This window comes from Cibotium barometz, chromosome 24 (assembly GCF_041138505.1).
Source record: "Cibotium barometz isolate CiBa-2024 chromosome 24, ASM4113850v1, whole genome shotgun sequence".
Lineage (NCBI taxonomy): Eukaryota > Viridiplantae > Streptophyta > Polypodiopsida > Cyatheales > Cibotiaceae > Cibotium > Cibotium barometz.
Genome location: NC_141069.1, coordinates 39,927,386 through 39,951,893, shown reverse-complemented (window position 1 = coordinate 39,951,893; position 24,508 = coordinate 39,927,386). Strand labels below are relative to the sequence as shown.

At 41.4% G+C, this 24,508-nt stretch overlaps 1 protein-coding gene and 2 pseudogenes across 1 annotated transcript; 2 read left to right on the top strand and 1 right to left on the bottom strand.

The window, feature by feature from the left end:
* The first annotated feature begins 3,901 nt into the window (after positions 1-3,901).
* On the top strand, positions 3,902-22,516 carry LOC147625286 (uncharacterized). The gene is made up of 7 exons (XM_086818610.1): positions 3,902-4,443; positions 4,710-4,847; positions 20,400-20,765; positions 20,855-21,097; positions 21,184-21,276; positions 21,404-21,604; positions 21,971-22,516. Exons 1-7 carry the CDS (start codon positions 4,147-4,149, stop codon positions 22,184-22,186), a joined length of 1,554 nt encoding a protein of 517 aa, XP_086674736.1. The 5' UTR covers positions 3,902-4,146; the 3' UTR covers positions 22,187-22,516.
* Positions 6,005-7,695, bottom strand: LOC147625288 (uncharacterized; annotated as a pseudogene).
* LOC147625287 (uncharacterized) lies at positions 17,490-18,284 on the top strand (annotated as a pseudogene).
* Positions 22,517-24,508: the final 1,992 nt, after the last annotated feature.

The window sequence follows — 24,508 nt, the reverse complement described above, 5'->3', positions numbered from 1 at the left end:
GAAAACTTCTCTAACTCACCGCCCGTAATCCATTCTTCGTACGAAAAAATGGAAATGGTCATAAGGTTTTGCTTAATTTTCGAGAGATAGGTAAGCATCTTATTGGCCCACCATTCTCACGTGGTCGTGGTCTAACCATAAATTACTTGGATTTAATCCTAGCTTTGATTCCTAAGGATTGTTCTTCTATTTATCTGATAAATTAACTGGGGATTTCCAATCGTAAGGGTAAAATCCAAAATTATGAAAATTTATTCTTTCCTGGCCACAATAGAATTATAAATAGTTCTATTCGAGAATAATGGAATTTTATAAAGATAACTCTTTTTTCAATAATCCATGTGTGAATATGCATATATCATTTTATTAATTTATTTGCATAGAAATATCTTAAAATATTATTTTCTCCATTTTGATCCTCAACATTAATACACCATAATTTTCTACATGAAATTATGGTGAAACCTTCTCTTTTAACACCGAATTTAATTTATGCATTTTCTAATTAAAGTGCGATAAAAATTCCTCTTTTAAATAAATAAAAACACCCATGTTTTGAAATATGCCAAGAATTCCTCTTTAAATATTTTTTAATTATTTGTATCTAGAATATCATGGGAATTCCTCTTTTGTATCCTTTTTTTTTTGCATGAAAAAATAAATATAACAAAAATTCCTCTTTTCTCTATTTAAACAATTATGCATAAATACTATAAAAGTATTTTTCATAAATATGACAAAAATCATTCTTTTAGCATAAAAATATCTATGCCTAGAATATGATAGGAATTTCTCTTTTCTTTATTTAAATAAATATGCATAAATACTATAAAAGTATTTTTCATAAATGTAACAAAAATCATTCTTTTAGCATAAAAATGTTTATGCCTAGAATACGATGGGAATTCCTCTTTTTGTATTAACAAAATTATGCATAAAATTAAATTTATTTTACTGAAAAATTACCATAGTTTTGTTGCATTTTTTGAGAATTCTCAAAATTCTACTTTTAAATAAATACCCATAATTATGAAATGTGATAGGAACTCCTCTTTTAAACTAAAATTTTATTATGCATACATAGCATAATTATAAACATAATTATATTTAAACTTTTTGATTATTCTTAAAGTATCCATTCATTGTTACTATATGAAAATACTTACAGAAATATTAGCATAACTCTCTTTCAATCTTAAAAGGAATTAATATGATTTTTCTTAAGCATAAACAAGTGTAAAAGAATTAATCATCATTTTTAACTAGATTAAAATCATAAAAATATTTAATCTTTTTCTCTAGCTTATCAAGCCTAGAGTTTTGATTAAGATAATGAGATTATCATTAAGATCCATCCTTCTAAACAAGGATCTAACCACATAAAGATGATTAATCTTTCAAAAGAAGAGATTTACTAATAAAAAAACATTATAATTAAGCATAAAGATTAGCATTAAACCATTTCAACATTATGAATCATTAAAAAGCTCGATTTCAAGAAAAAAACCATTGATTGAAAAGCTTCCCAAGCATTAGAGGGGTTGGGAAGAAGATTATCATTGAGAAAGATAGAAAAACACCATGGATTAAGGCTTACTTTGATTTTTGGCTTGATTCTTTAAAAAAGAAGTGAAGCCCACAAAGCAAGCTTGGCCACCAAGATGGGGAGGGTAATCTCCAAGAGAGGATGGAGATTTGTGAAGCTCGAAAGCTTCCCAAAGTAGAGGCAAAATAGAGGGGATAATAGAATTACACTAAAATGAAGATAATACTGGCATGTAAATACACAAAGATGAAAATACAAAGGAATGAGGGTCTATTTATAGGTGAGGGAGGCCACTAACCAAGTCTAATTGGGTTCTAGAGGCTTCCAACTTCAATTTGATCCATTTTGGACAAGTTTTGGACCAGTTTGGCTTACCTTTTGATCCAGTTTGAAGGAGGAGAGAGGAGAGATAAAATATCTCAACTTTTTTGAATAAAAAATGCAAGGTAATGATGAAAGAAAGGCGCCTCCTTCATGAGCCCTCTCCCTCTTACTGAGGTGTCAAAATTTGATTTTTTAAACTAATAAATCTTAATTTTTAACTAATAAACCGAGTGCTTGGTCAACTCTTCATCTTATGTGAGCATTTACTCATTTTTGGGATATTTTCTTTTATTCTTTGTATTTTTGTCATCCCAACAGTTGGATTAATCCTATTGGCCCTTTAGAACCTTATTTGGACCTTAGTCAAAAATTTCTGAAAATGTGGATCCTTAGGCTAAGGTCTTTAATACACATATTCAATTAATTTCTAATGCACATTGAAAAATTCTTTTTGAACTTCTGTTTTAGGAGAATTCATCTTAAATATTAGGAGAAACTTTGTATCCAAAAATATCTCAAAATTGAATTATCTCTCTCTAGGCCAAAACAAGGGAAAACAATGTTTTCTTGCATTCTAAAATAGGGGATGATTACAGGGGACTGAGAGGAGAGCTTATACATCTTTTAGGGCTGAGGAGGAACCTTACAAGAAACTCATTCAATGAGCAAATGGCTTGATGGTGACAATTAATTGTGAGCTAGGTGTGTGGGAAAGAAACCCCCAAAGAGTGTCTTCTCTTCTCCTTTCTCCTTTTCAAAAATGATCCCTCTCCTTTCTGGAGGCATGACAACTACCATCATTAACATGGATGACATGGATTAAGATTATGATCAATGTAATCATGTAGACTATTTTTAAAACCTTTTTTCCTCCTAATCTCATAAACTAAAAAAGGGATTAGCAAGATGAAGGGAGAAATAAACCTAATTAAATATAGAATTATCAATTCATTACAGGAAAACAAACCCTTTAAGGATTGAAATCTCGTGGGAATGAATCTCAAATTTATCGAATGTATGAAGTATCTAAATACAAATGGGTTTGTAAACAATGCTATGATGTAGTTTAAAACCATTAAAGCCTATCTTCAATTATTTTGCATGTCATGCCAACGACTAGCAGATTGCACGCTTGAATGTCTACAAAGCAATGTTGTTCTTTAAGAGAATGCACAGACAATACTAACTGATTTGAGAGAGTATCTTGGCCTTTTTGGAGCTTGTTCTTACACGATGTTTTGTGGGGGTTTGACGAGCCCTTCCCACCTATGATCACAATACTACAATTGAAATTGGTGAAATGGCAAGTTGCGGTTGTTTTTGCACTGTGGAAAAAGCATAATCAAGTGGGCTTTTAAATTTTCACATGACCAGTTTGGCTAGGTTCTTAAAAAAAGGTAATTGAGCCTCCAAAATTTTAATTGTGCCAAAAAAGTCAAGCTAGCTCTGAAAAGACCAAGTTTTTACATAAGCAAGCTATGTAAAGAGCATTTGAATTGGTTTTCTTCTTTCTATTCACTGAAATTACCTACTCTAGGTCACCAGAAACGGAATGCAAACCATCAAATCAAATCAATTTTTTTTTGAGGAATTCCCATATGATTATGACAACATTAGCAATGCAAGGATCACTTCCCTTTAAGATGAGGCGACAGATTTGGAATGATTCACATGCCACATTACATCCAACATGCGGATGTGTTTCAAAATCCTATTTTGGCATGTCATTATCAATTTATGATAGTCTAGCTCCCCCATGACCATAAAGACAAAGAATGGTCAAGGGGAAACTTGCTCCTCAAGAAGGGGGAAAAGATTCCCGTTGAGGTTTCCCAATACCATCAGCAATGTAGGAATTAATAGCCAATTTCTTTTTAAAAACTATCTCTAGAAGAAGAAGAAGAACATAAATGAAACAAAGTTTTCTATATAATAATTCAATATAATTAAATTCTCTCTCTTTATTAAACACAACTTACTCCCCAAAGGAGAGGAAAAGAGAGAAAGGTGGATTTTTGGATTTTTGGAATTTCAAATGAAAGTATTGGTTGTTGTATGGGAAAATATTTTAAAGTATTTTTTTTTGCACAGTTTTTCTCAGGCAGAACAAACCCTAACTCCAAATCTCTTTAGCAATCTCCCCTAACCACTTTCTGTTTTGCCCTAATTTTAATTTTATTTCTCTGTTTTTCTCTCAATATAACCAACCCTCTGTTTTCCCTTCTCTGTTTCTCCGAACCCTAATTATCTGCTTGCCCTAATCGTGATCCTCATTCATGGCCCCTGTTTGCCCTTATCTGAATCCTCTTTGTGTCCTAATCATAACTCTAATTCTCTGTGCGAATCCGGCGTCCTCCTCTGCGCTCTTCCACCCGAGAGACATCCTGCCTGCCCTACCTCACCAGATCGCATGGCCTATTCTTAACACCTTCAGCAATTCTGAGGATCTCTTGCCAGAGTTCATGTCCACAGTGAACTCCTCGCAGCATACTGTCTCCTGGGAAGGCTCCTGCTTCGCGCGAAACGAAGCTTACATGGAATTCTCGAAAGATGGAGGCATCCTTCATATCGAGGTCAGTCCTCTTGACTGGTTATCATATTTGGTTTTTTAAATTTAGATTCTGTTCTCTTGATTTAGACGAGGGGTTCCGACTCAGATTAGGGTTTCTTAGTTATTTAGAGTAGATCTTCTGAGTTAGATAAGAGTTGATCAGTCCTTTCTTATAGGAGGGTTGATTAGCATTTTCCGAGGTAGACTCGGGTGTTGTCTGAGGTAGATTAGGGTTTTCTGGTTGGGTGTTGGTAAGCCAATAATTTGGGTGTTTCTATGTATGGACAGACCAGCAAGCCGCACAGCTGGACATGCATGGACCTGTATGTGTTTGTAACTGCATACAGGGTAACTTGGGACTACTACTTCACAGCCCGGAAACATACACTCAACATCGACAAATGGGAGGATGGAGAGCTTGATTATGTATGCATCTTCACATGTCTGCCCTATGGTTATTCTCTTTTAAGTAAGCATGCAGTGTATGATTGAATACATGCGCATGCTCCCTTTGTTTTAATGAAGTTAACAGTGTACTGTGATTGCACGCATGTGTGTGTGCTCCCTTTGTTTTGATGAGGCTGCCAGTGTGTGGTTTGCCCTCATCATCCAAGAGAGTGACCTGCTTGATCGAAAATGAGCCACTTTTTTGAAATTTGGGAAAATAGTAATTTTCAAAATGACCTCCATTTACTGGTGATTAACAAAAAATATCAGCTGCTCTTGCTTCCACCAGAGAACCACGCAGGCGAGTGTCTCATGAGGGTTTTAGCATTGCTTTTGGCGGTCTTACCTTGTGCAGTCACCCAGAAAACTTGGAGTTATGGCAGAAGACTGTTAATTCAAAAAAGGGTTTTTCGTAGGGAGAGGGAAAACGCGTAATGACTGTTTTTCGCTGATGGAACACCACCTTGAGATATGTCCTCTACCTTGATTGAGAGTGGTTCTATGCTAGATTATCCATGGGCACGGTCTAGTGCCTGTGTGCCCTTGGTCACCTGCCATCGCCGCCTTGCTTTTTTGGGCTCTCTCTCTCTCTCTCCCAACACCTTTTGTAAACTCCCAAGATCAAAACCTCCAGCTATGAAAGTTCCAACCCTTGTGAAGCCGATTTCCTCCCTTCAAATAGAACACGGCATGATTGAGCTCGAGTTGAAAAATCCATACACCATCCACCTTCTGAGGTATAAACTCCCACACCACTAACTTGAAAGGTTAACCACTTCAATTCATTTTGGCCTTTGTTCGGACTCCGATTATCAATCCGTTTGGCCAGCTAGATCCACATCAATGATGTGCACTTTCTCTTGACTTATATGAATCTTGCAAAACATATGGACTTGTTAAAATAATTTATTCAAGTCTTGCACACTTTTAGCTAGAGTCACACCTTAGCCTTTATTACATTGATAATTTGAGGCCTTACGATCCCCAACAATGATTTTTGCACATTCTCTTGGCTTATTTGAAGCTTGCCAAACATGTGAACTTAATAAAATAATGTATTTGAGTCTTGTACACATTTAACTGGTTGCACCACATTGATAATTTGAGGCCTTACATCCACCCATAGTTTTTCCATACGGCAAACGCATACGGGTATGGAAGTATGGAAAAAGTACGGTTCACACCCCCAAGAAATTCCATACGTTGGATACCATACGGCACCCTAAATTTAAGGAAAAACATGCTACATATTACACAAAAAACCAAAGAAACTTGAAACTGCGAAGATTTTGGGATTAGAAAAAACATAAATGATGTAGAGCCAAAATCCAAACTCCGGAGTCCGGACTTTATATTATCGTAACTTGTTTACATCATACATGTATGATCAATGATGTATCATGTAACATGTTACATAAGTAGGGACTAGGTAGTGTGGAGTGGGAAAATTCCCAAACCTGTCACATGTAGGCTGTGCCATGTGGACAAACATGAGGAGGTCCAAGCCTCAAGAAACTAAATAAAACATGAGTGGAAGCGAGCAAAAAGATGGATGATGGAGTGCTCACTGCACAGTGGGCAAGCCGCAAAACCTGTAGACTGACTCCTGAGCAGTGAGGAAAAACAAAACATAAGTAGAGAGTGGAAGAATACTAAGTAACCCTAAGGCTTAAGCCTCATCAAAGCTCCCCTCATCCTCAGCATGATCAATGGGCTCCTCATCCTCATCTGCAAACTCCTCCTCCTCCTCCTCCTCCTCATCATCATCAAACTCATAAGCCTCGGTAGCAACTGAGCATGATGTCCCAACATGGCTAGAGGATGGCTAGCCATCTATAGAGGGTGGAGCAATCGAAAGAGGCTCCAAAGCCTCATCGTCCTCTACAATAGCCTCTTGCAAATCTTGCAAGGCAATCAAGCGCTCCTCATCTTTTTCTTTGTTAAGCATATCCAATGTGATCTCCATTCTCTCATAGCCTCTTTCTTTGATCTTGGAGATGAGCCTCAAGTTTGTGTGTATGAAAACAAGCTTCTCCGTATATGAGAAGGAAGAAGCCTGTTTCTTCTCTTAGTATGAATGAGAGAAAATGTGCTCCAATTTCTTTCACATGGGGAGGCACATGTGCCTTGAGAAAGCACCCTAAGTGCATGAGCTTGTAATTTGGGTGTACAAGCCCCAAATGTCTCCCACCATTTCACACCCGCTTGCATTCTTTTCTCATCTTTTGCAATGGGACGAGCAAATGTGCCGCTTTCTTGCTTATACTTGTCTAGCTCATCAATGAGATCTCTTTGCAAGGCCAAATCACCCTTAGTGTATTTTTCCAACAATGTCATTTGAAATCTGTGGACACATCTGGGGAGTTCAAGTCTGGGGAGTTTATTTTTAAGCATTTAAAGCAGATTATCATTGAGGTTGGCCCAACAAATGTTGTGCAGGTATGCATGGATAATGCATCGAATTGCGTTCGGGTTGGGGAATTGGTTGAGTAGGAGTGGCCGACCATTTTCTACACTAGATGTACATGCCATTGCTTGGACCTCTTGTTTGAGGACACTGGCAAAATTTCTTGGGTTGCAAAAGTGCTAAACCAAGCAACTCAAGTTATCACATTTGTCACAAGGAAGTCCACAGTGTTGGCATTGTTTAGAAAACTCAGCAAGAAGGACTTGGTGAAGCCTTCTGCAACTCGGTTTGCCTACTTTTTTATTATGCTGGTTACTCTCTTGGATGAGAGATGTATGCATGGTGTGCGCAAGCTGATGAGTGATGATAAATTTGTAAAAATGAAGGCATCAAAGACCCCTCAGGCAATTGAGGTGTCAGACATTGTGTTCTCTGCATCCTTTTGGCAAGAGGCAAGAACCATTGTCAAGATATGTGCTCCCATTTTGAAGATTCTCTGCTTCGCTGACAGGGAAGGAGCCACCATGGGCCTCATGTATGAGCTTATAGATCGTATGGTAGAGCAAGTGCAAAACATGCAAGGCATTGAGGCCAATAAGATAAAAGAGATCAAAGATCTATGCATTGGTAGATGGGAATGATGCACACACCATTGCATGCTGTGGGCTATATCTTGCACCCTGTATGGAAAGGAAAAGAGCAAGATAGTGACTTAGAGGTGCATGATACAGTGCCATGAATGGAGCATGCAAGAAAATATATGATAGGCCTGCGCCTAGTGTCTGACCATCCATCAGAAACAATGGTGCATCCATATTTTTTCCATTTCTCGTGCACACCCATGATCTCATGATCAATGCATTTGACCTCATCCGCTAACTCAGTGGTGCGCAAGCAATGGTAAGATGGAGACTTGAGCTGCGAGCAGTGCTGTTGGGCCATTGGGATGTGCACACTTGCAAAGTTACAACTTACAAGTTATGTCACCAATTGGTCGACCATTTGGTCCATTCCCACATTTTTGCGTCTCGTTCACTTGAGGCCAGGCCAGTGTCTCGTGTGAAGAGGCCAGTATTTTGCTGACATGGACGGGAGCCAGACTGGTGCCACCCGTGTGTTAGCAGGATGGTGTCGTATGGACGGGAGCCAGACCAGTGCCACCCGTGTATGACCTGGACTGTGTTCGATCCATGGGACTGTCACGCCATGGAAGAGCCAGTATTCGTGCCGTGTTTTACCTATGGGATTGTCACACCTAGGGAAACTCGTGCCTGGAACTGGGTCTTACCTATGGGACTGTCACTCCATAGGAAGACCAGGTTTTTTATGTAATAAATGTCGTGCCAGTTTTGTGCCGACAGATATTTTGTACATGTTCCATGAACGGGAGATATGTCCATGTTACTTTTTGCACATGCACACATATTTTGCATGCTTGAAACTGTTTTCGCATGACCTGTATTTGTGTGTTTGCCTGTCTGACGTGTTACTTACTGAGCGGGGACGCCTGCCAGTGAGTCGTGAAGACTGCTCTGTATTCTGACGAGTTTCAGTGCATGTGAACAGGTGGTAAGTATATGGTACATGTTGTTTTAATGTTTTATATTCTAACCCTTTGATTTATAAGGTTAGGGGTTCACATTCATTTAAAAGTGGGCACCCCCTTTGGGCACCCACTTTGGGGCCAAGGTGGGGAGCCTCACTTTTAAGTGAGTGTGGGGGTGGGCATGGTCACCAACCCCCACTAGTCCCCTTCATGCATGCGTGGGAATTACTAAGGTTAACTCCACCTTTATTTTAATTAAAAAGAGGCTTCCTTCAAGCGTGGTACTTCATCGCTTCTCCCTGGCGTTGAGTTTTCACCAACCTACGCTTCCTTTCTTGCAAGCGATTGTGGCCCCTGCACTACTGGCTGCGCCTGACTCTCTACAGCCGGCTGCCACCACCTGAAGGCTACCTGCCTTTGTGCTCCAACTGGCTGCAACTGCCCCTCTCTACAGGCGACTGAAACTGGCTGCTGCAGGCGGCTGCCTTCACCCTTCCATACTGGCTGGCTGCAACCCTTACCTACAGGCGGCTGGCTGCAATCCTCTCCCACAGGCGTCTACTTCTCTCCACTGGTGGCTGGCTGCAACTACCCTACAGGCGACTCTCTCTCTCTGCTGCCGGCTGCGCTTGCTCCTCTACAGGCTGGCTGCCACTGTTATTGTACCTCCTTACTGCTACGACTGCCTTCCCTACAGGCTGCCACCCTCTACACGGCTGTACCACAGCAGGGGACTTTCTCATTACAGGTTGGCTGCAACTACCCTACAGGCGGCTGTGCCCTTTTTGGTGGTACTTATCGTGGTGAATCTTCACGAGGCTACTCTTTCTCCAACAAAGGTGGTTTCAAAGAAAACACAAACACTACAAGTTTTGGTCTTCTATCAACCATCTACAAGTAAGTGATTTTCAGATTTGAGTAAAGCATTTAATATTTAAATCTGGTAAAAGATTCGTCCTGCTCGGCCTACACCCGTTCGGTGCCGGGTTGTCCAAGCTATATGGGCGAACCTCGGTCCAAAGGTGCTGAGATCGGGAGAGCCAGGCGTTAGTACGAGAGCGCCTGTCTGTGCGTGGTCTCGGAACACCAGTGTGGTGCTCTCCGCGGAGTCCAGTGAAAGCACAGGACCGTAGTGATTGGACCACACTAGTGGTCAATCTGCTCCGAGTTTTTCTACATCGAAATTCGAGTTATTTGTTTAATACTGTTTTCATATGTACATGGACATCATCTGGTTCTCAGAACCCATGGAGCATTGTATTCTTTAAATACTCCCAATAAATATATCATATATTGAGGGGGGGGTCGGCCCGTTCCGGCCCCAGTGCTGGTGTCCATCTTTCCATTTCTGTTCATTTAATTTTCAAGTTGTTTTAAGTTGTCCCTTTCATATTTGTGGTTTTAAAGTTGTGCTATTAAACGTGTAGGTGTCCAATTGAGTCTTTTCCCACTTGACGGGATCGGTTTCATTGGTATCAGAGCACGGTTGTTTCCCTCTTCCTAGTGGGGAAACGAACCTGTGTATTGGACATCCCGCTTTTAGCAAACTTTGAACACAATGGACAGCCAAGGCAACCCTTTGGAAGTACCAAATTCGAGGGGTCTCTCTAGTGCTTCTCGTGGGTCTGATGCCCTGCGAGGTAGACACAAGCCTCTTGAAAGGGTTCTGGATAGTGAATCCAAAGGTCAACTGTCTCCAGGAAAGACAGTTATGCTTGAACAAGACCCTGATGCTATGAGGGCTGAAATGGAACATATGAGAAAACTTTTGCAGGCTCAAGAGCAAGAATTGAAGTTTCTGCATGAAGATCCTCATCTGCAAAGTGCTATTGAAGCCAGGAAGGCAGATGCTATGGTTGATGTAACCTTTGAATCAATGGCTCGTGAAGTGGGCAAGAAACCAAGGGAGTTGGCACTTGCCTATCTCCTTCGCAAAGGTGATATCAAAGAGGGGGATGACGGAGAGCTAAAATTCAGAAATCCACCTCGATTGAAGCATGGAGATCCTGCATCCCAGAGGCTGAAATCTTATATGCAAAAGGAAGAGGTGACTGTCACTTCTCGTCATGCATCCTCTCCCCAAGGCACTAAGCCTGACAGAAATATGTATGCCAGTGCTCATGGAGGACACGAAAGTCACATGCATGCAAGATATGTATCTCATGGTGACAGGTCTGCTTCCAGAAAAATTTTGCCTTCTGAGTTGTCTCATGGAGAGACCATGCCATATGCAGGTAAGTCACATGCATCTGAGCTTCGAGTTCGTGGAGCACATGCCACCGTGCCCCATGAAGCTTTTATGACGGCGCATGGAGCCCATGCAGACAGGGCTACCCCGTTGGATAAGGGGAAAAGAAAAAGAGAGGACCATGAGCCTCATGCTAGGAAGCTCAAGGAGTTCAAAGCAGGTGATAAATCTGTCAAATTTGATGTCTTTCATGGTGAACATGATGCTTCTAAGGTGTTAGCGTTTGTGGCACAGTTCGACATTGCCTTTAGTGATGAGGATTTCACAGAAAAGTCGAAGGTGCGCCATGCTAGCATGTTTCTGAAAGGCACTGCTGCCCATTGGTGGATCACCGAAAAGATCACCAAGGATCCCATCTCTACTTGGAAGGAATTCAAAGACAGATTTTATGCTCAGTTCTTGCCACCCAATGCAGAGCAAACTCTCACTCAAAAGTGGGACAGGCTGGAACAAAAAGATAATGAGAGTGTGCAACAGTATGTGAACAAATTTTGGAAAGTGTTGCTGGAAGTGACTCCCTTCATGCTAATCTCAGAGGAGGAAAGAAAGAGGAAGTTTCGTTCTGGATTGCAACCTGCTTATAGATCGGGTATTGAATTGCACCCAAAACATACGTTGCAACAACTCACAGCTTCTGCACTTGCTACAGAGCAATTGGTGCTCAAGATCAAGCAAGATCAAGGAGGTTCCAAGGCGAAGGACAAGGCTGCCCCAGATCAGCAAAAGGGTGGACAGCCACCTAAAAAGAGCTTCCGGGAGCCTTACAAGGGTGGTAAAGCTGAAAATAAAGAACAAGGCCCAAGAAAGAACAAATTTGGATTAACCCCGGAGCAAAGAGAGCAATATGCTAAGGATGGAAAATGCTTTTCTTGTGGTAGCAAAGACCACATGTTTCGACAATGCCCAGATCGCAAACCAAAGCACGAGGACAAGCACACCAAAGCAAATGTTCATGCAGTTCCTGATGTGCAAGGTAATACAGGTCATGATGCTAAGGAGAGAATGGTTTGCAAGGCTTGGGGGCAAATCAAGGATCAGCCCGCACTCTTCATGTTTGATGACTGTGCAACTGACAATTTCATCTCTATGCAAATGGCAGCTGCATTGGGAATTGAGGTTGAAAGCATGGGACCTCAGATTGAAGCCGAAGCTGCATTTATTGGCAAAGAGGTGCAGGTTACCCCTTTGATTGGGAAGTTGCGTATTCATATTCAGGGCTATCTGGATAATGAGCATTTCTTAGTTGCTCCACTGAATGGATGTGATGTATTGTTGGGCAAGCCGTGGCATCATAGGCTTGAGCCCCGCAAAGACTACAAGTCTAATATGATTTCTTTTATGCATAAAGGCCGCATGCATTTTATTGATGCTGGCAAAGAAGGGGATTCCATCCCAGTTGTATCACACATCCAAATAAATAAAGCAATGAAAAAGAGTCTTTCAGCGTACTTGATTTTTGTGCGTGATAGTCTTGTGCCAAATCATCAAAGTGTGGATGCTATGTCTAATGATAGGCTGAATTTTCTCAATGCATTCAAAGACTGTTTTGCTGACTCATTGCCAGGTGAATTACCTCCCCAAAGGCCCGAAGATCATTGCATAGATCTTGTGCCAGGTAGTTCTCCACCTAACAAACCCGCATACCGAGTGAGTGCTGCACAACAAGAAGAAATTATGAAGCAGGTTAACGAGCTTTTAGAGAAAGGTTTGGTTCAGCCCAGTTCCTCACCTTACTGCTCTCCTGTGCTTCTTGTTCAAAAGAAGGACGGATCATTCCGTATGTGTGTGGACTATAGGGCTTTGAACAAGCTTACCATCAAGAACAGATTCCCAATTCCACGTATTGATGATATTTTGGATAAGCTTGATGGCTCAGCTTGCTTTAGCAGACTTGATTTGAAGAGTGGTTATCACCAGATCCGAGTGGTGCCACAAGATGTCCATAAGACTGCATTCAGGACAGCCTTCGGATTATATGAATTCTTGGTAATGCCTTTTGGTCTCACCAATGCTCCTGCTACTTTTAATCGTATGATGGATAGGATATTCCGATCCCATCGCAAGTTTACAGGAGTCTTCTTTGATGATATCTTGGTTTTCTCCAAGAATGAGCAGGAACACAGAACTCATTTGGTCACAGTGTTCGAAGAGTTGCGGAAGCATAAACTTTTCGTTAATGCCAAGAAAAGTGAGTTTTTCCTTTCAGAGATTCATTATCTGGGACATATTGTATCCAAGCATGGAGTTACAATGGATCCTGCAAAGATAGAGACTATTCGGAATTGGCCCGAACTGCAAAACGTACATCAAGTACGAAGTTTTCTGGGATTATGTTCGTACTACAGGCGTTTCATAAGGCATTTTGCTATGATTGCCACTCCTCTACATGATCTCACGAAGAAGAAAACTGTTTTCAAATGGACTTCAAAGGAACAGGATGCTTTCTTGCAGCTCAAGCATGCGATCATATGTGGTCCAGTATTGATAGTTCCTGACTTGCACAAGTCATTCGTGGTTGAATGTGATGCTTGTGGTGATTGCATAGGAGCTGTCCTAAATCAAGAAGGGCATGCAGTTGCATACGAGAGCCGTCGTTTGCATGATGCTGAGCTTCATATGGATATCTATGAGAAAGAGCTCTTGGCTGTAATTCACGCCTTAAAGATTTGGAAACACTACCTTCTTGGGGCTGAATTTGTGGTCAAGACAGATCATCAAAGCTTGAGATACTTTCTATCTCAAACCAAGCTTTCAGAGAAGCAAATGAGAATGGCAAATTTTCTTTCCATGTTTCATTTTCAGATTGTGCATACTCCAGGAAAGAAAAATGTGGTGGCCGATGCACTATCTAGGAGGCCTTATATTGCTGCAGTCTCAGTGGCCTCTCATGGAGATCTATCTGCTATGAGAGATTTGTATCATTTGGATGCTGATTTTTGCCATATATGGACTGATTTGATGGCTGGTCATTCACATGCCTCTTATGTTATCAATGAGGGTTATCTCATGAACGATAATTGCCTATGTGTGGTGAAGGATTTGCGTCCAAAGGTTATGGACGAATGTCATGCTCCACCTTATGCTGGTCATAGAGGTATTATGCCCACTACTCGCATGATTCAGAGGTACTTCTTTTGGCCAAGCATGCGTAAAGACATTGAGGCTTATGTGCGTGAATGTATCACTTGTCAAAAGGTGAAATTCGACAGGCAAAAGCCTCCAGGTTTGCTTCAGCCATTGCCTATTCCCTCGCAACCTTGGGAAAGTATCACGATGGATTTTATTATGGATTTGCCTAGATCCCAGCATGGGAATGATGCTATTTGGACTATTGTGGACAGGTTTAGCAAGCAAGCTCACTTCTTGCCCGTCAAGAAAACCATCAAAGCTGATCATATGGTAAAGCTTTTTCTTGCTAATATTTTCAAGCATCATGGTATGCCTAAATCCATTGTTGGGGATAGAGATCCCAGGACTACAAGCCTATTTTGGAGGGCTTTGTTTGATAATATGGGTACTAAGCTTGAGTTTTCATCAGCTTATCATCCCCAAACGGATGGCCAAAGTGAAGCTGCAAATTCAGCCGTGTTGGATTTGTTGAAGTGTTATGTAGCAGATCAAAAGAGTGCATGGGAGAAGTATCTTCCACTTGTTGAGTTTGCCTACAACAATACAATCCATGCTTCCACAGGAAAGGCTCCATTTGAGGTTATTTATGGCAGAGTGGTCTTGCCACCCATCCTTCGTACAAAGGATGAGATTTTTGCAGCTGATGAATATGTTCGTGACTTGGATGTTGCCTTTGCTCAGGTGCGGACAGCCATTGCAAGATCTCACGATAAGCATAAAAAGGCTGCTGACAAGCATAGAAGGGACATGGAAGTCAAAGAAGGTGATTGGGTATTGCTGAAATTCGAGAAGGCCCGGCTTCGCAAGAGGCCAGGACGAGAAGGATCATATCCTAAGCTTTCTCCTCGTTATTATGGACCCTTCAAGGTGATTCAGAAGATCAATGAAGTGTCCTACAGGCTTGCTTTACCTAGTCATTGGAAGATTCACAATGCTTTTCATGTGAGTCTATTTCGGAAATATGTGGGGCCAGATCCTGATGAGCCTGTCACAGAAGATCCGCCAGAAATTGAAGAGCTTGAGGAGATCCTCCAGCCAGAACAGATTGTTTTTCACAAGGAGAGAAAGCTACCTGCAGGAAAGCTTTCCAGGAGATACCTTGTGAAGTTTAAAAATTATTTGCCTATTGATGCCAAATGGGTAAATGAGGATTATTTTGCAGATTATCCGCAATTGTTGCAGGCATATCTTGAGGCTTTTAAGTTGAGGTCAACTCTTTAGAAGCCCGGGGGGATGTCACCAATTGGTCGACCATTTGGTCCATTCCCACATTTTTGCGTCTCGTTCACTTGAGGCCAGGCCAGTGTCTCGTGTGAAGAGGCCAGTATTTTGCTGACATGGACGGGAGCCAGACTGGTGCCACCCGTGTGTTAGCAGGATGGTGTCGTATGGACGGGAGCCAGACCAGTGCCACCCGTGTATGACCTGGACTGTGTTCGATCCATGGGACTGTCACGCCATGGAAGAGCCAGTATTCGTGCCGTGTTTTACCTATGGGATTGTCACACCTAGGGAAACTCGTGCCTGGAACTGCGTCTTACCTATGGGACTGTCACTCCATAGGAAGACCAGGTTTTTATGTAATAAATGTCGTGCCAGTTTTGTGCCGACAGATATTTTGTACATGTTCCATGAACGGGAGATATGTCCATGTTACTTTTTGCACATGCACACATATTTTGCATGCTTGAAACTGTTTTCGCATGACCTGTATTTGTGTGTTTGCCTGTCTGACGTGTTACTTACTGAGCGGGGACGCCTGCCAGTGAGTCGTGAAGACTGCTCTGTATTCTGACGAGTTTCAGTGCATGTGAACAGGTGGTAAGTATATGGTACATGTTGTTTTAATGTTTTATATTCTAACCCTTTGATTTATAAGGTTAGGGGTTCACATTCATTTAAAAGTGGGCACCCCCTTTGGGCACCCACTTTGGGGCCAAGGTGGGGAGCCTCACTTTTAAGTGAGTGTGGGGGTGGGCATGGTCACCAACCCCCACTAGTCCCCTTCATGCATGCGTGGGAATTACTAAGGTTAACTCCACCTTTATTTTAATTAAAAAGAGGCTTCCTTCAAGCGTGGTACTTCATCGCTTCTCCCTGGCGTTGAGTTTTCACCAACCTACGCTTCCTTTCTTGCAAGCGATTGTGGCCCCTGCACTACTGGCTGCGCCTGACTCTCTACAGCCGGCTGCCACCACCTGAAGGCTACCTGCCTTTGTGCTCCAACTGGCTGCAACTGCCCCTCTCTACAGGCGACTGAAACTGGCTGCTGCAGGCGGCTGCCTTCACCCTTCCATACTGGCTGGCTGCAACCCTTACCTACAGGCGGCTGGCTGCAATCCTCTCCCACAGGCGTCTACTTCTCTCCACTGGTGGCTGGCTGCAACTACCCTACAGGCGACTCTCTCTCTCTGCTGCCGGCTGCGCTTGCTCCTCTACAGGCTGGCTGCCACTGTTATTGTACCTCCTTACTGCTACGACTGCCTTCCCTACAGGCTGCCACCCTCTACACGGCTGTACCACAGCAGGGGACTTTCTCATTACAGGTTGGCTGCAACTACCCTACAGGCGGCTGTGCCCTTTTTGGTGGTACTTATCGTGGTGAATCTTCACGAGGCTACTCTTTCTCCAACAAAGGTGGTTTCAAAGAAAACACAAACACTACAAGTTTTGGTCTTCTATCAACCATCTACAAGTAAGTGATTTTCAGATTTGAGTAAAGCATTTAATATTTAAATCTGGTAAAAGATTCGTCCTGCTCGGCCTACACCCGTTCGGTGCCGGGTTGTCCAAGCTATATGGGCGAACCTCGGTCCAAAGGTGCTGAGATCGGGAGAGCCAGGCGTTAGTACGAGAGCGCCTGTCTGTGCGTGGTCTCGGAACACCAGTGTGGTGCTCTCCGCGGAGTCCAGTGAAAGCACAGGACCGTAGTGATTGGACCACACTAGTGGTCAATCTGCTCCGAGTTTTTCTACATCGAAATTCGAGTTATTTGTTTAATACTGTTTTCATATGTACATGGACATCATCTGGTTCTCAGAACCCATGGAGCATTGTATTCTTTAAATACTCCCAATAAATATATCATATATTGAGGGGGGGGTCGGCCCGTTCCGGCCCCAGTGCTGGTGTCCATCTTTCCATTTCTGTTCATTTAATTTTCAAGTTGTTTTAAGTTGTCCCTTTCATATTTGTGGTTTTAAAGTTGTGCTATTAAACGTGTAGGTGTCCAATTGAGTCTTTTCCCACTTGACGGGATCGGTTTCAAGTTACAAGTGTGCACTGTGCACTGTGCATTGAGTGCCTTCCCTTTGAGGCTCTAAGCCCTCTTCAAAGTTCATACTTCAAAGTTCAAGAGTCAAGTTTGTTCAAACGTGAATTTTGTGCCCAATGTCGGCCTCTTCAACCTCTAACGAAGTTTTGTCTAAATCACCCTTTTTACAGATGGGTCGATCCAAGCGTCCGGAGTGGCAATATGTGATCCAAGTAAAGGCCCTTGGGAAAGGGCAATTCACTTGTAAATGCAAGTATTGCCCTCATCAATGGGATGGAGGTCCGCTACGCATTCGGGCACACATTTTGGGCTTGGTTGGCCATGGTGTGGGGCCTTGCGCAAATGTATCAGAAGAGGTTAAAGATGTTTGTAGGAGGTTGCATGCAGACAGTCGTAGCAGTGTTCATGGCAGAGAGGCTTTTGTGGATGCTTTGGTGGATGATATGGGTGGAGATGTATCTTAGGGTGCAGGGTCCGCATCAATGGGCACACAGGGAAGTGCACAAGTTAGTGGTAGTGCAAATGTTGGGTCATCATGTAAGAAGAGAAAGATGTCTAAAGGGAAGGGGGAGTTGGCAAATGCATGGAATGTACAAGCAAGAAAGCAAGCAACCATTGCAGTGTGCAGATTCTTTTATGCAGAGGACATTCCCCATTGGAAAGTGAGGAGTTCTTACTTTTTGGAGATGGTGAAGGCAATTGGACATGCTGGTCCTTCTTATGTGCCTCACGAGAGGGGGAAGGGGGAGCGAAGGACCAAGGTAGAAAAAAGGCGCAGGTTGCCAGGCCAGGCTTAGTTCCGTACGTCGTACGACTGAAATCGTACGTACTTGCTGTACGGTACGGTACCGTACGGATCTTGTTGGACATCTCTCTCTCTTTGCTCTCTCTCCCTCTCTCCTCTGTTTTACTTCCGCATTGTGTATTGTGTAATCGTTTAACTATTTGGCCCTCTGAGCTCATTTCACATGATGGAACACATGCTCGGACACATGGACAAGTTGATGGACACATGGAAACAAGGTTCATAAAGCTGGTAGACGAAAAAGCACCAGTCTTCGTCAAAAAAGAGGAAAAAAAAAGCAAAAAGTCAAACTGTGTTGACCGCGAGCCAAGGGCACCATTGGAAAGAGGACACTGAGTTGGATCAAAAAGTTAAAAGCCGCTTTTTCAAAAAGCAGCTCCAGGACCAAAAAGCAAGGCCCTGAAGCTAGAAAAGCATAAATCAAGGACTTTGGACCATATTTGATTATTATTAAAATAATAAAAGGAGAAAATGCAAAAGCAATGTTTAGCAAAAAGCAGGGACTCCCTTCAAGTATAAAAGAAGCTTGTATTCCTCGTGATAATATAGAGCAACTAGGTGGAGATCTGTCAGAATGCACAGCGGAAATGAAGACAATTGCTGTAGAGAGCATAACGCAAATGAGAGGGAGAGAGAGAAGCTGTGTAACTCTGCTATATACACACAAGAAAATCCTGGAATCTACAATGGAAAGTGTGGGAGGCAAGGGGCCATTTTATATGGCCCCAAGTTGGTGGTCAGTCAATCCAAAACAAGCCGACAACAGCACATATGCTCACGACCATCAGCAGTAGCCCACGACTAGCAGAAAACATAAAATGGAAAAAAATACATGGAAGTGAGGAAAAATGGGGAAACAAGGCGGGCACACCCACAATAGAGGCCCTGGTGTAATGTACAGATAGGAGATGATTGCTAACACCCCCTCTGAGCTCCTGGATGTGGAACCAACCCCAGTGAGCTGGAGTGCCGCTGGAGCATAGCTTGAGGTAGAGACTTCTTGAAGAGGTCCGCCGCATTGTCCTCCGTCGAACAATAAAGAAGCAAGATGTCACCAGCCAAAATCTTCTCACGAACAAAGTTATATTGTATCTCTATGTGCTTGGTCCGGGCATGGAAGACCGGGTTCCGAGCAATAGCAATACAACTATGGTTATCGCACTGGATGACCGTGGGCTCCTTCTGTGGAAACCCAATCTCGCCAAGCAACCTCCGCAGCCACACAAACTCGCAAGCAGCACCACAAGCAGCCCGGCACTCTGCCTTTGTAGACAATAAGGCAATAGTTGGTTGCCTCTCGCTGCTCCATGAAACAGCTCTTGAACTGAGGGTAAAACTGTAGCCTGATGTAGATGTCCTCGTGTTTGGATCCCCTCCCCAATCTAAGTCACTCCAGCCTTGGAGTCGGACTCGGTCCTTCGTTTCCCCTCCAGTGTCGTAGAAGAGTCTAAGATCCTTCGTACCCTACTGATACCGCAAGATCCGCAATCTTGCGTCCCAATGAGACTTCAAAGGCGTCTGCATGAACGAGCTCAACAACCCCACAGGAAAGCTCAAGTCCAATATGGTGTTCAGCAACCAGATCAATGAACTAATCAGCTTCCAATACAGAGAGGCATCAACCGGCTCACAAGGATCATTCACTGTAAGCTTCGTGTTCGGGTCCATCGGTGACGTGATAGGCTTGTAGTTCTCCATCCCAAAGGCCTCAAGCAACTCATGGACATACTGTTGTTGTTGAGAGACAAAGAACCCCCTCTGGGTCTGCTAGATCTCCAATCCAAGAAGAAGTGGAGTAAGCCTAAGTCGGTCATCTCAAACTCCTTTGACAAGGAAGCCTTTTGTTACTGCAATGTGCTCCACATGACCGCTAGTGAGAATGAGGTCATCCACATAAAGGATGATCAACGTGACCATAAATAACAGTCCAGTCATAAATATCCAACAACATTGGATTTATTAAATCTGAACCTTAGCCACTTGAATCTGCTTGCTTTTCCTAATCCCAGGGCTCCCCTAATCTTACTGGATTATTCCCTAACCCCAAGGGTTAGTGCTAGGTATGAGAGAGAGAGAGAGAGAGAGAGAGATCACCTTTATGAGTGTTTATGCACAAATGCAGGTAAAACAACATGGGATATCTGTTTTCTTGATGCCGGCAGGAATGCTGGGAACAGTTCAGGCTCTATGGGATGTATTGCCGCTGTTTTCAAACACAGGCTGGGGGGAGAGCTCCAACATTGCCTTTTTAGAGAAGCATATGGGTACAAAACTCGTGAAACGGACTGGGCCATCTGTCTCAAATTTTTCTATTGATGATATTTATTCGGGTGATTTCTTGGTCCTTTCTAAAATTCGAGGTCGTTGGGGAGGCTTTGAGACTCTAGAAAAGTGGGTTACGGGTGCCTACGCTGGTCACACGGCCGTATGCTTAAGGGACAAAGAGGACAAGTTGTGGGTTGCTGAATCGGGTCATCAGAATGAGCAGGTGAGTGCTGGTATTTTTGTAGCAAGCTTTTCTTTGTTTAGTTGATTTCTTATGTTGCTCATATATTGTTTTTCCCTTTTTTTTAAAAGGGGGAGGAAATTATTGTTGTTATTCCATGGGAGGTGTGGTGGGAGCTGCAACTGACAGATGATGCACATTCACACGTCACACTATTGCCGTTGCATGCGGACGTGCGTGCAAAGTTCAATGTTACCGCAGCTTGGGAACATGCTCGTAAGATGGACGGGAAACCCTATGGTTACCATAATATGATTTTCAGCTGGATTGATACGGAGACGGACAACTTCCCACCCCCAATTGATGCTCATCTGGTTTGGCTCAAAAGATTTAATAATTACATCTGTTGACAATCTGTTTTTAAATGTAAAAAAACAGATTTCTTTGGGCATCAATGCAGGTTATGTCCGTCATGACCGTATGGACTCGGATGCAGCCGGACTACGCTGCGAATATGTGGAATGAAGCTTTGAACAAACGGCTGGGAACAGAGGCATGCCATTTTCTTGCTTCCTATTTTCAGCAGAGGTTTTATTGGTTGAGAGGGCTGGCCCCACCATTTTATGTTGCTTGTTTTGTTTTGTATGTGTTGGTCCTGACTGATTGTGGATCTGCTGCAGGGTCTAGATCTTCCCAGCATACTAGTAGAAAGTGATAAGAAAAACATTCCTTTTGAGGAGCTATTGGCAATGCCAGAAAGTGATGAGTGGATATACAGTGATGGAAAATCAACCTCTTGTGTCGCCTTCATCCTGGCCATGTATAAAGCTGCTGGTCTTTTTGGTTTACTTTCAGATTCGATACAAGTCACAGAATTCACGGTCTCTCTCTCTCTCTCTCTCTCTCTCTCTCTCTCTCCAAAGGAATCTCTACTATTTTTTTTAAAGGAGCCAAGAAAACACTCTTCCTCCTACTTTGTGGCAAACAATTTTATCCTTTCTAAGCAATCTATGCTTTTATCTGGTCCCGTATGTCATATTTGGCCCCAGCAGGTGTCAGTTAAATCTTTTGTTGAATTGCTGTCATCGAGCACACCCACATGCATTCATATGCAAGTGTTTTGTGTCTGTGTGCCTGTATTTATGTCCATGTCTACACAATTATGCCCTCAGAATTACGAATTCTTGTTGTCGATTAGGTCTGCACACATTTTGTGAACTTATAAATTCCTCGCTCTCCTTTTGCAGATCAGAGATGCGTACATGTTGAAGTTTTTTGAGGATGACCAGTCACGGCTACCTTCGTGGTGCAATGCAGGAAGTACCGATCCTCTTCCTTACTGTCAGCTGCTTGGAGAATATCTGATGGAATTGCCAGGCTACAATACTATAGAGCCCTATGCTTGGATGAATGAACGATGCCCAAGTTTGCCACCTGATTATGAGAGGCCAACTCATTGTTGATATGCAGGCATTGAGATTTGTTGCCGAGGCCCTAGCATGGCAAAGAAATTGATGGCTTTTTTGTACAAAGCACATAAACCATGCCTTATGGCTGAATGGCTTATCAAAGATGAGACATTTCAGCGTAATCCTGCTACGACACTTGCATTGTATAGCAAATTCTTACTCTGCTCAATACTCATGTATAGAAAGAAACGAGTGAGCCAGTCCATTGTAACTTTCCCTTGTCAAAAACACGATAGGAATACTCTCAGGAGGGAGGCACTAGGCTGTCAGCATTGGCTCTTGTAACAGTATGGCAACCTGCCTTTGCAAATGATGTCTTGCCTGATATGAATCGATACATCTCACTTGATTGATTTGTTTTGACCAATTTTACCATCTTTTTGTTTTTTAATTATTATATTTTTTATAATTTAATGTCTTTTAATTATTATTGTAATCTAGCCTAATTAGATAACTAATTTATCTTGCAAAAGTAAATTAATTATCAAAGCAATTAACTTTAACAAACTAAACTCATCTAATTGGATAATAATCTAATCTAATAATCTAATTGGTTAATTTAATCTAATTTAATTATTTAGCTGATTTATCTATCTAAGTAAACTAATCTAATATAACTAGATAACTTATTATTCAAGCTATGTCAATTTATTTATCCAACTAATTAAGTCAATTAATCTACTAAATTAGTTAATTAGACAAATGTAACTAACTAGATCAATTTAATTTACTAAACTTTAGTCGATATAATTTTTAGATTAGTCTACATTTATTTCATTAATTTGAGTCAATCTAGATCAATAACGCAGTTAAATAAGTAGTCTAAATCAAACAACTATTTTACATGTATTACACTAAATAATTAATCTACTAGTCTAGATCTTTTGATATACGATTGTATATCTTCAAAACAATCTTTTAATGAAACTATAGTATCATTGGTTATAGTCCTCCAAAATATCTGGTTGAATCCTGATTTTCAATTGAACCCTTAGTTTGTGAAATTGCAGAAAATGGACTTCATGGAAAAATTAAATTCGAATTTTCTTTTGGTGCGGGTTCCGAGGGTGTGAATCCTTGTCCGTCGTCGTGAAGTTGTAGAAAATGGTTCACATGTGAATCAAACTTCACAGAAAAATTAAATTCGACTTTTTTTTAGGAGTCTAGTGGAAAATACGAATTTCTCATTTTTGGAGGGGGTTATTTTTTTAATTTAAATGAAAGAAATATGGGTATTTTTTCAAAAAGGTAAGTGGGAATAAAAAAAGTCAACCTTTTTATGACACCTTACACCCTTCATAAATGACTCCCAAAATGGATAATTTGACAACTCATGAGCATCTACTTATTGAATGTCTCATTAGCCTTAATGAGTCATGTAAAATAGTGATTAAGAATTAATTTAAGATTAATTTTTACTAATCTTTTCTTTTTTATACTAATCAAAGACTCTAATTAACCATTAATCTCTAATTAATTCACACAATTGAGCACATCATTAGATAGAGCAAGGGAATGCTAATCTTTGTGTATTAATAAATGTGTAAATTAATCTAAAATAGAGGATTAATTAGACTCTTAATTGTGGTTGCATCTTTTAAGGCAAAACTAAGCAAAGAGAGTCAAATTTCTCTAATTAATGAAAAAATTGATATAATTAGGTGTTTTGATGCATCTAGATGCTCTCAAAACACTCAAAAACATCAATTTCGACTCCTTATATGATCAATTTAGACTGCAATTAACACATTTTCTAATTTTTTGCATCTTGAACGAGATTAATCACCCTTAATGATAAAAACCAATCCATTAAGAGAAATAAGTCAAATTCAAGGATTTTTTGATGATTTTAAGAAATTTTTTAAAAAATTAAGCTACTCCTAATGCTTGCTAACACTCTAATGCAAACAATTTCAACAACAAACACATAATTAAGCTAAAATTAATGATTTTAGTTTTATGTTTAACACTAAAGAAAGCTAACATTCACTAAAAAATATAATCTATTGCATTGTTTGATGCAATGGATGTGAACTAAGGCTAATACAAACTATGTGCAAGCCCTAAGAATATGAAAAACCCAAATAACAACAACAAAAACAACAAATTAAGCAAAAGGCATTCTTTTCAAAAATAAAAAAGGGAGCTATTCTACACAGAAATCACCATTAAATCCACATCTTTTTCATGGGAAACTATTAATCAAGATAATGGGCAATGGGTAATGCGTAGATTAGAGGGAAAAGCCAAGGGATGGCTCCTCAGCAGAGCGGCGCCAAAAATCTTAAGACTCATCCTAACCCTCCTTGAAACACA

What these genes read in the sequence shown, in the direction of transcription:
- LOC147625286 (XM_086818610.1), top strand. Translation starts at nt 4,147, where the DNA reads ATGGCCCCTGTTTGCCCTTATCTGAATCCTCTTTGTGTCCTAATCATA. An exon ending in CGGGTCATCAGAATGAGCAG is followed by an intron (nt 20,766 to 20,854) that starts GTGAGTGCTGGT and finishes TTTTTTTAAAAG; the next exon opens with GGGGAGGAAATTATTGTTGT. An exon ending in TACAAGTCACAGAATTCACG is followed by an intron (nt 21,605 to 21,970) that starts GTCTCTCTCTCT and finishes CTCCTTTTGCAG; the next exon opens with ATCAGAGATGCGTACATGTT.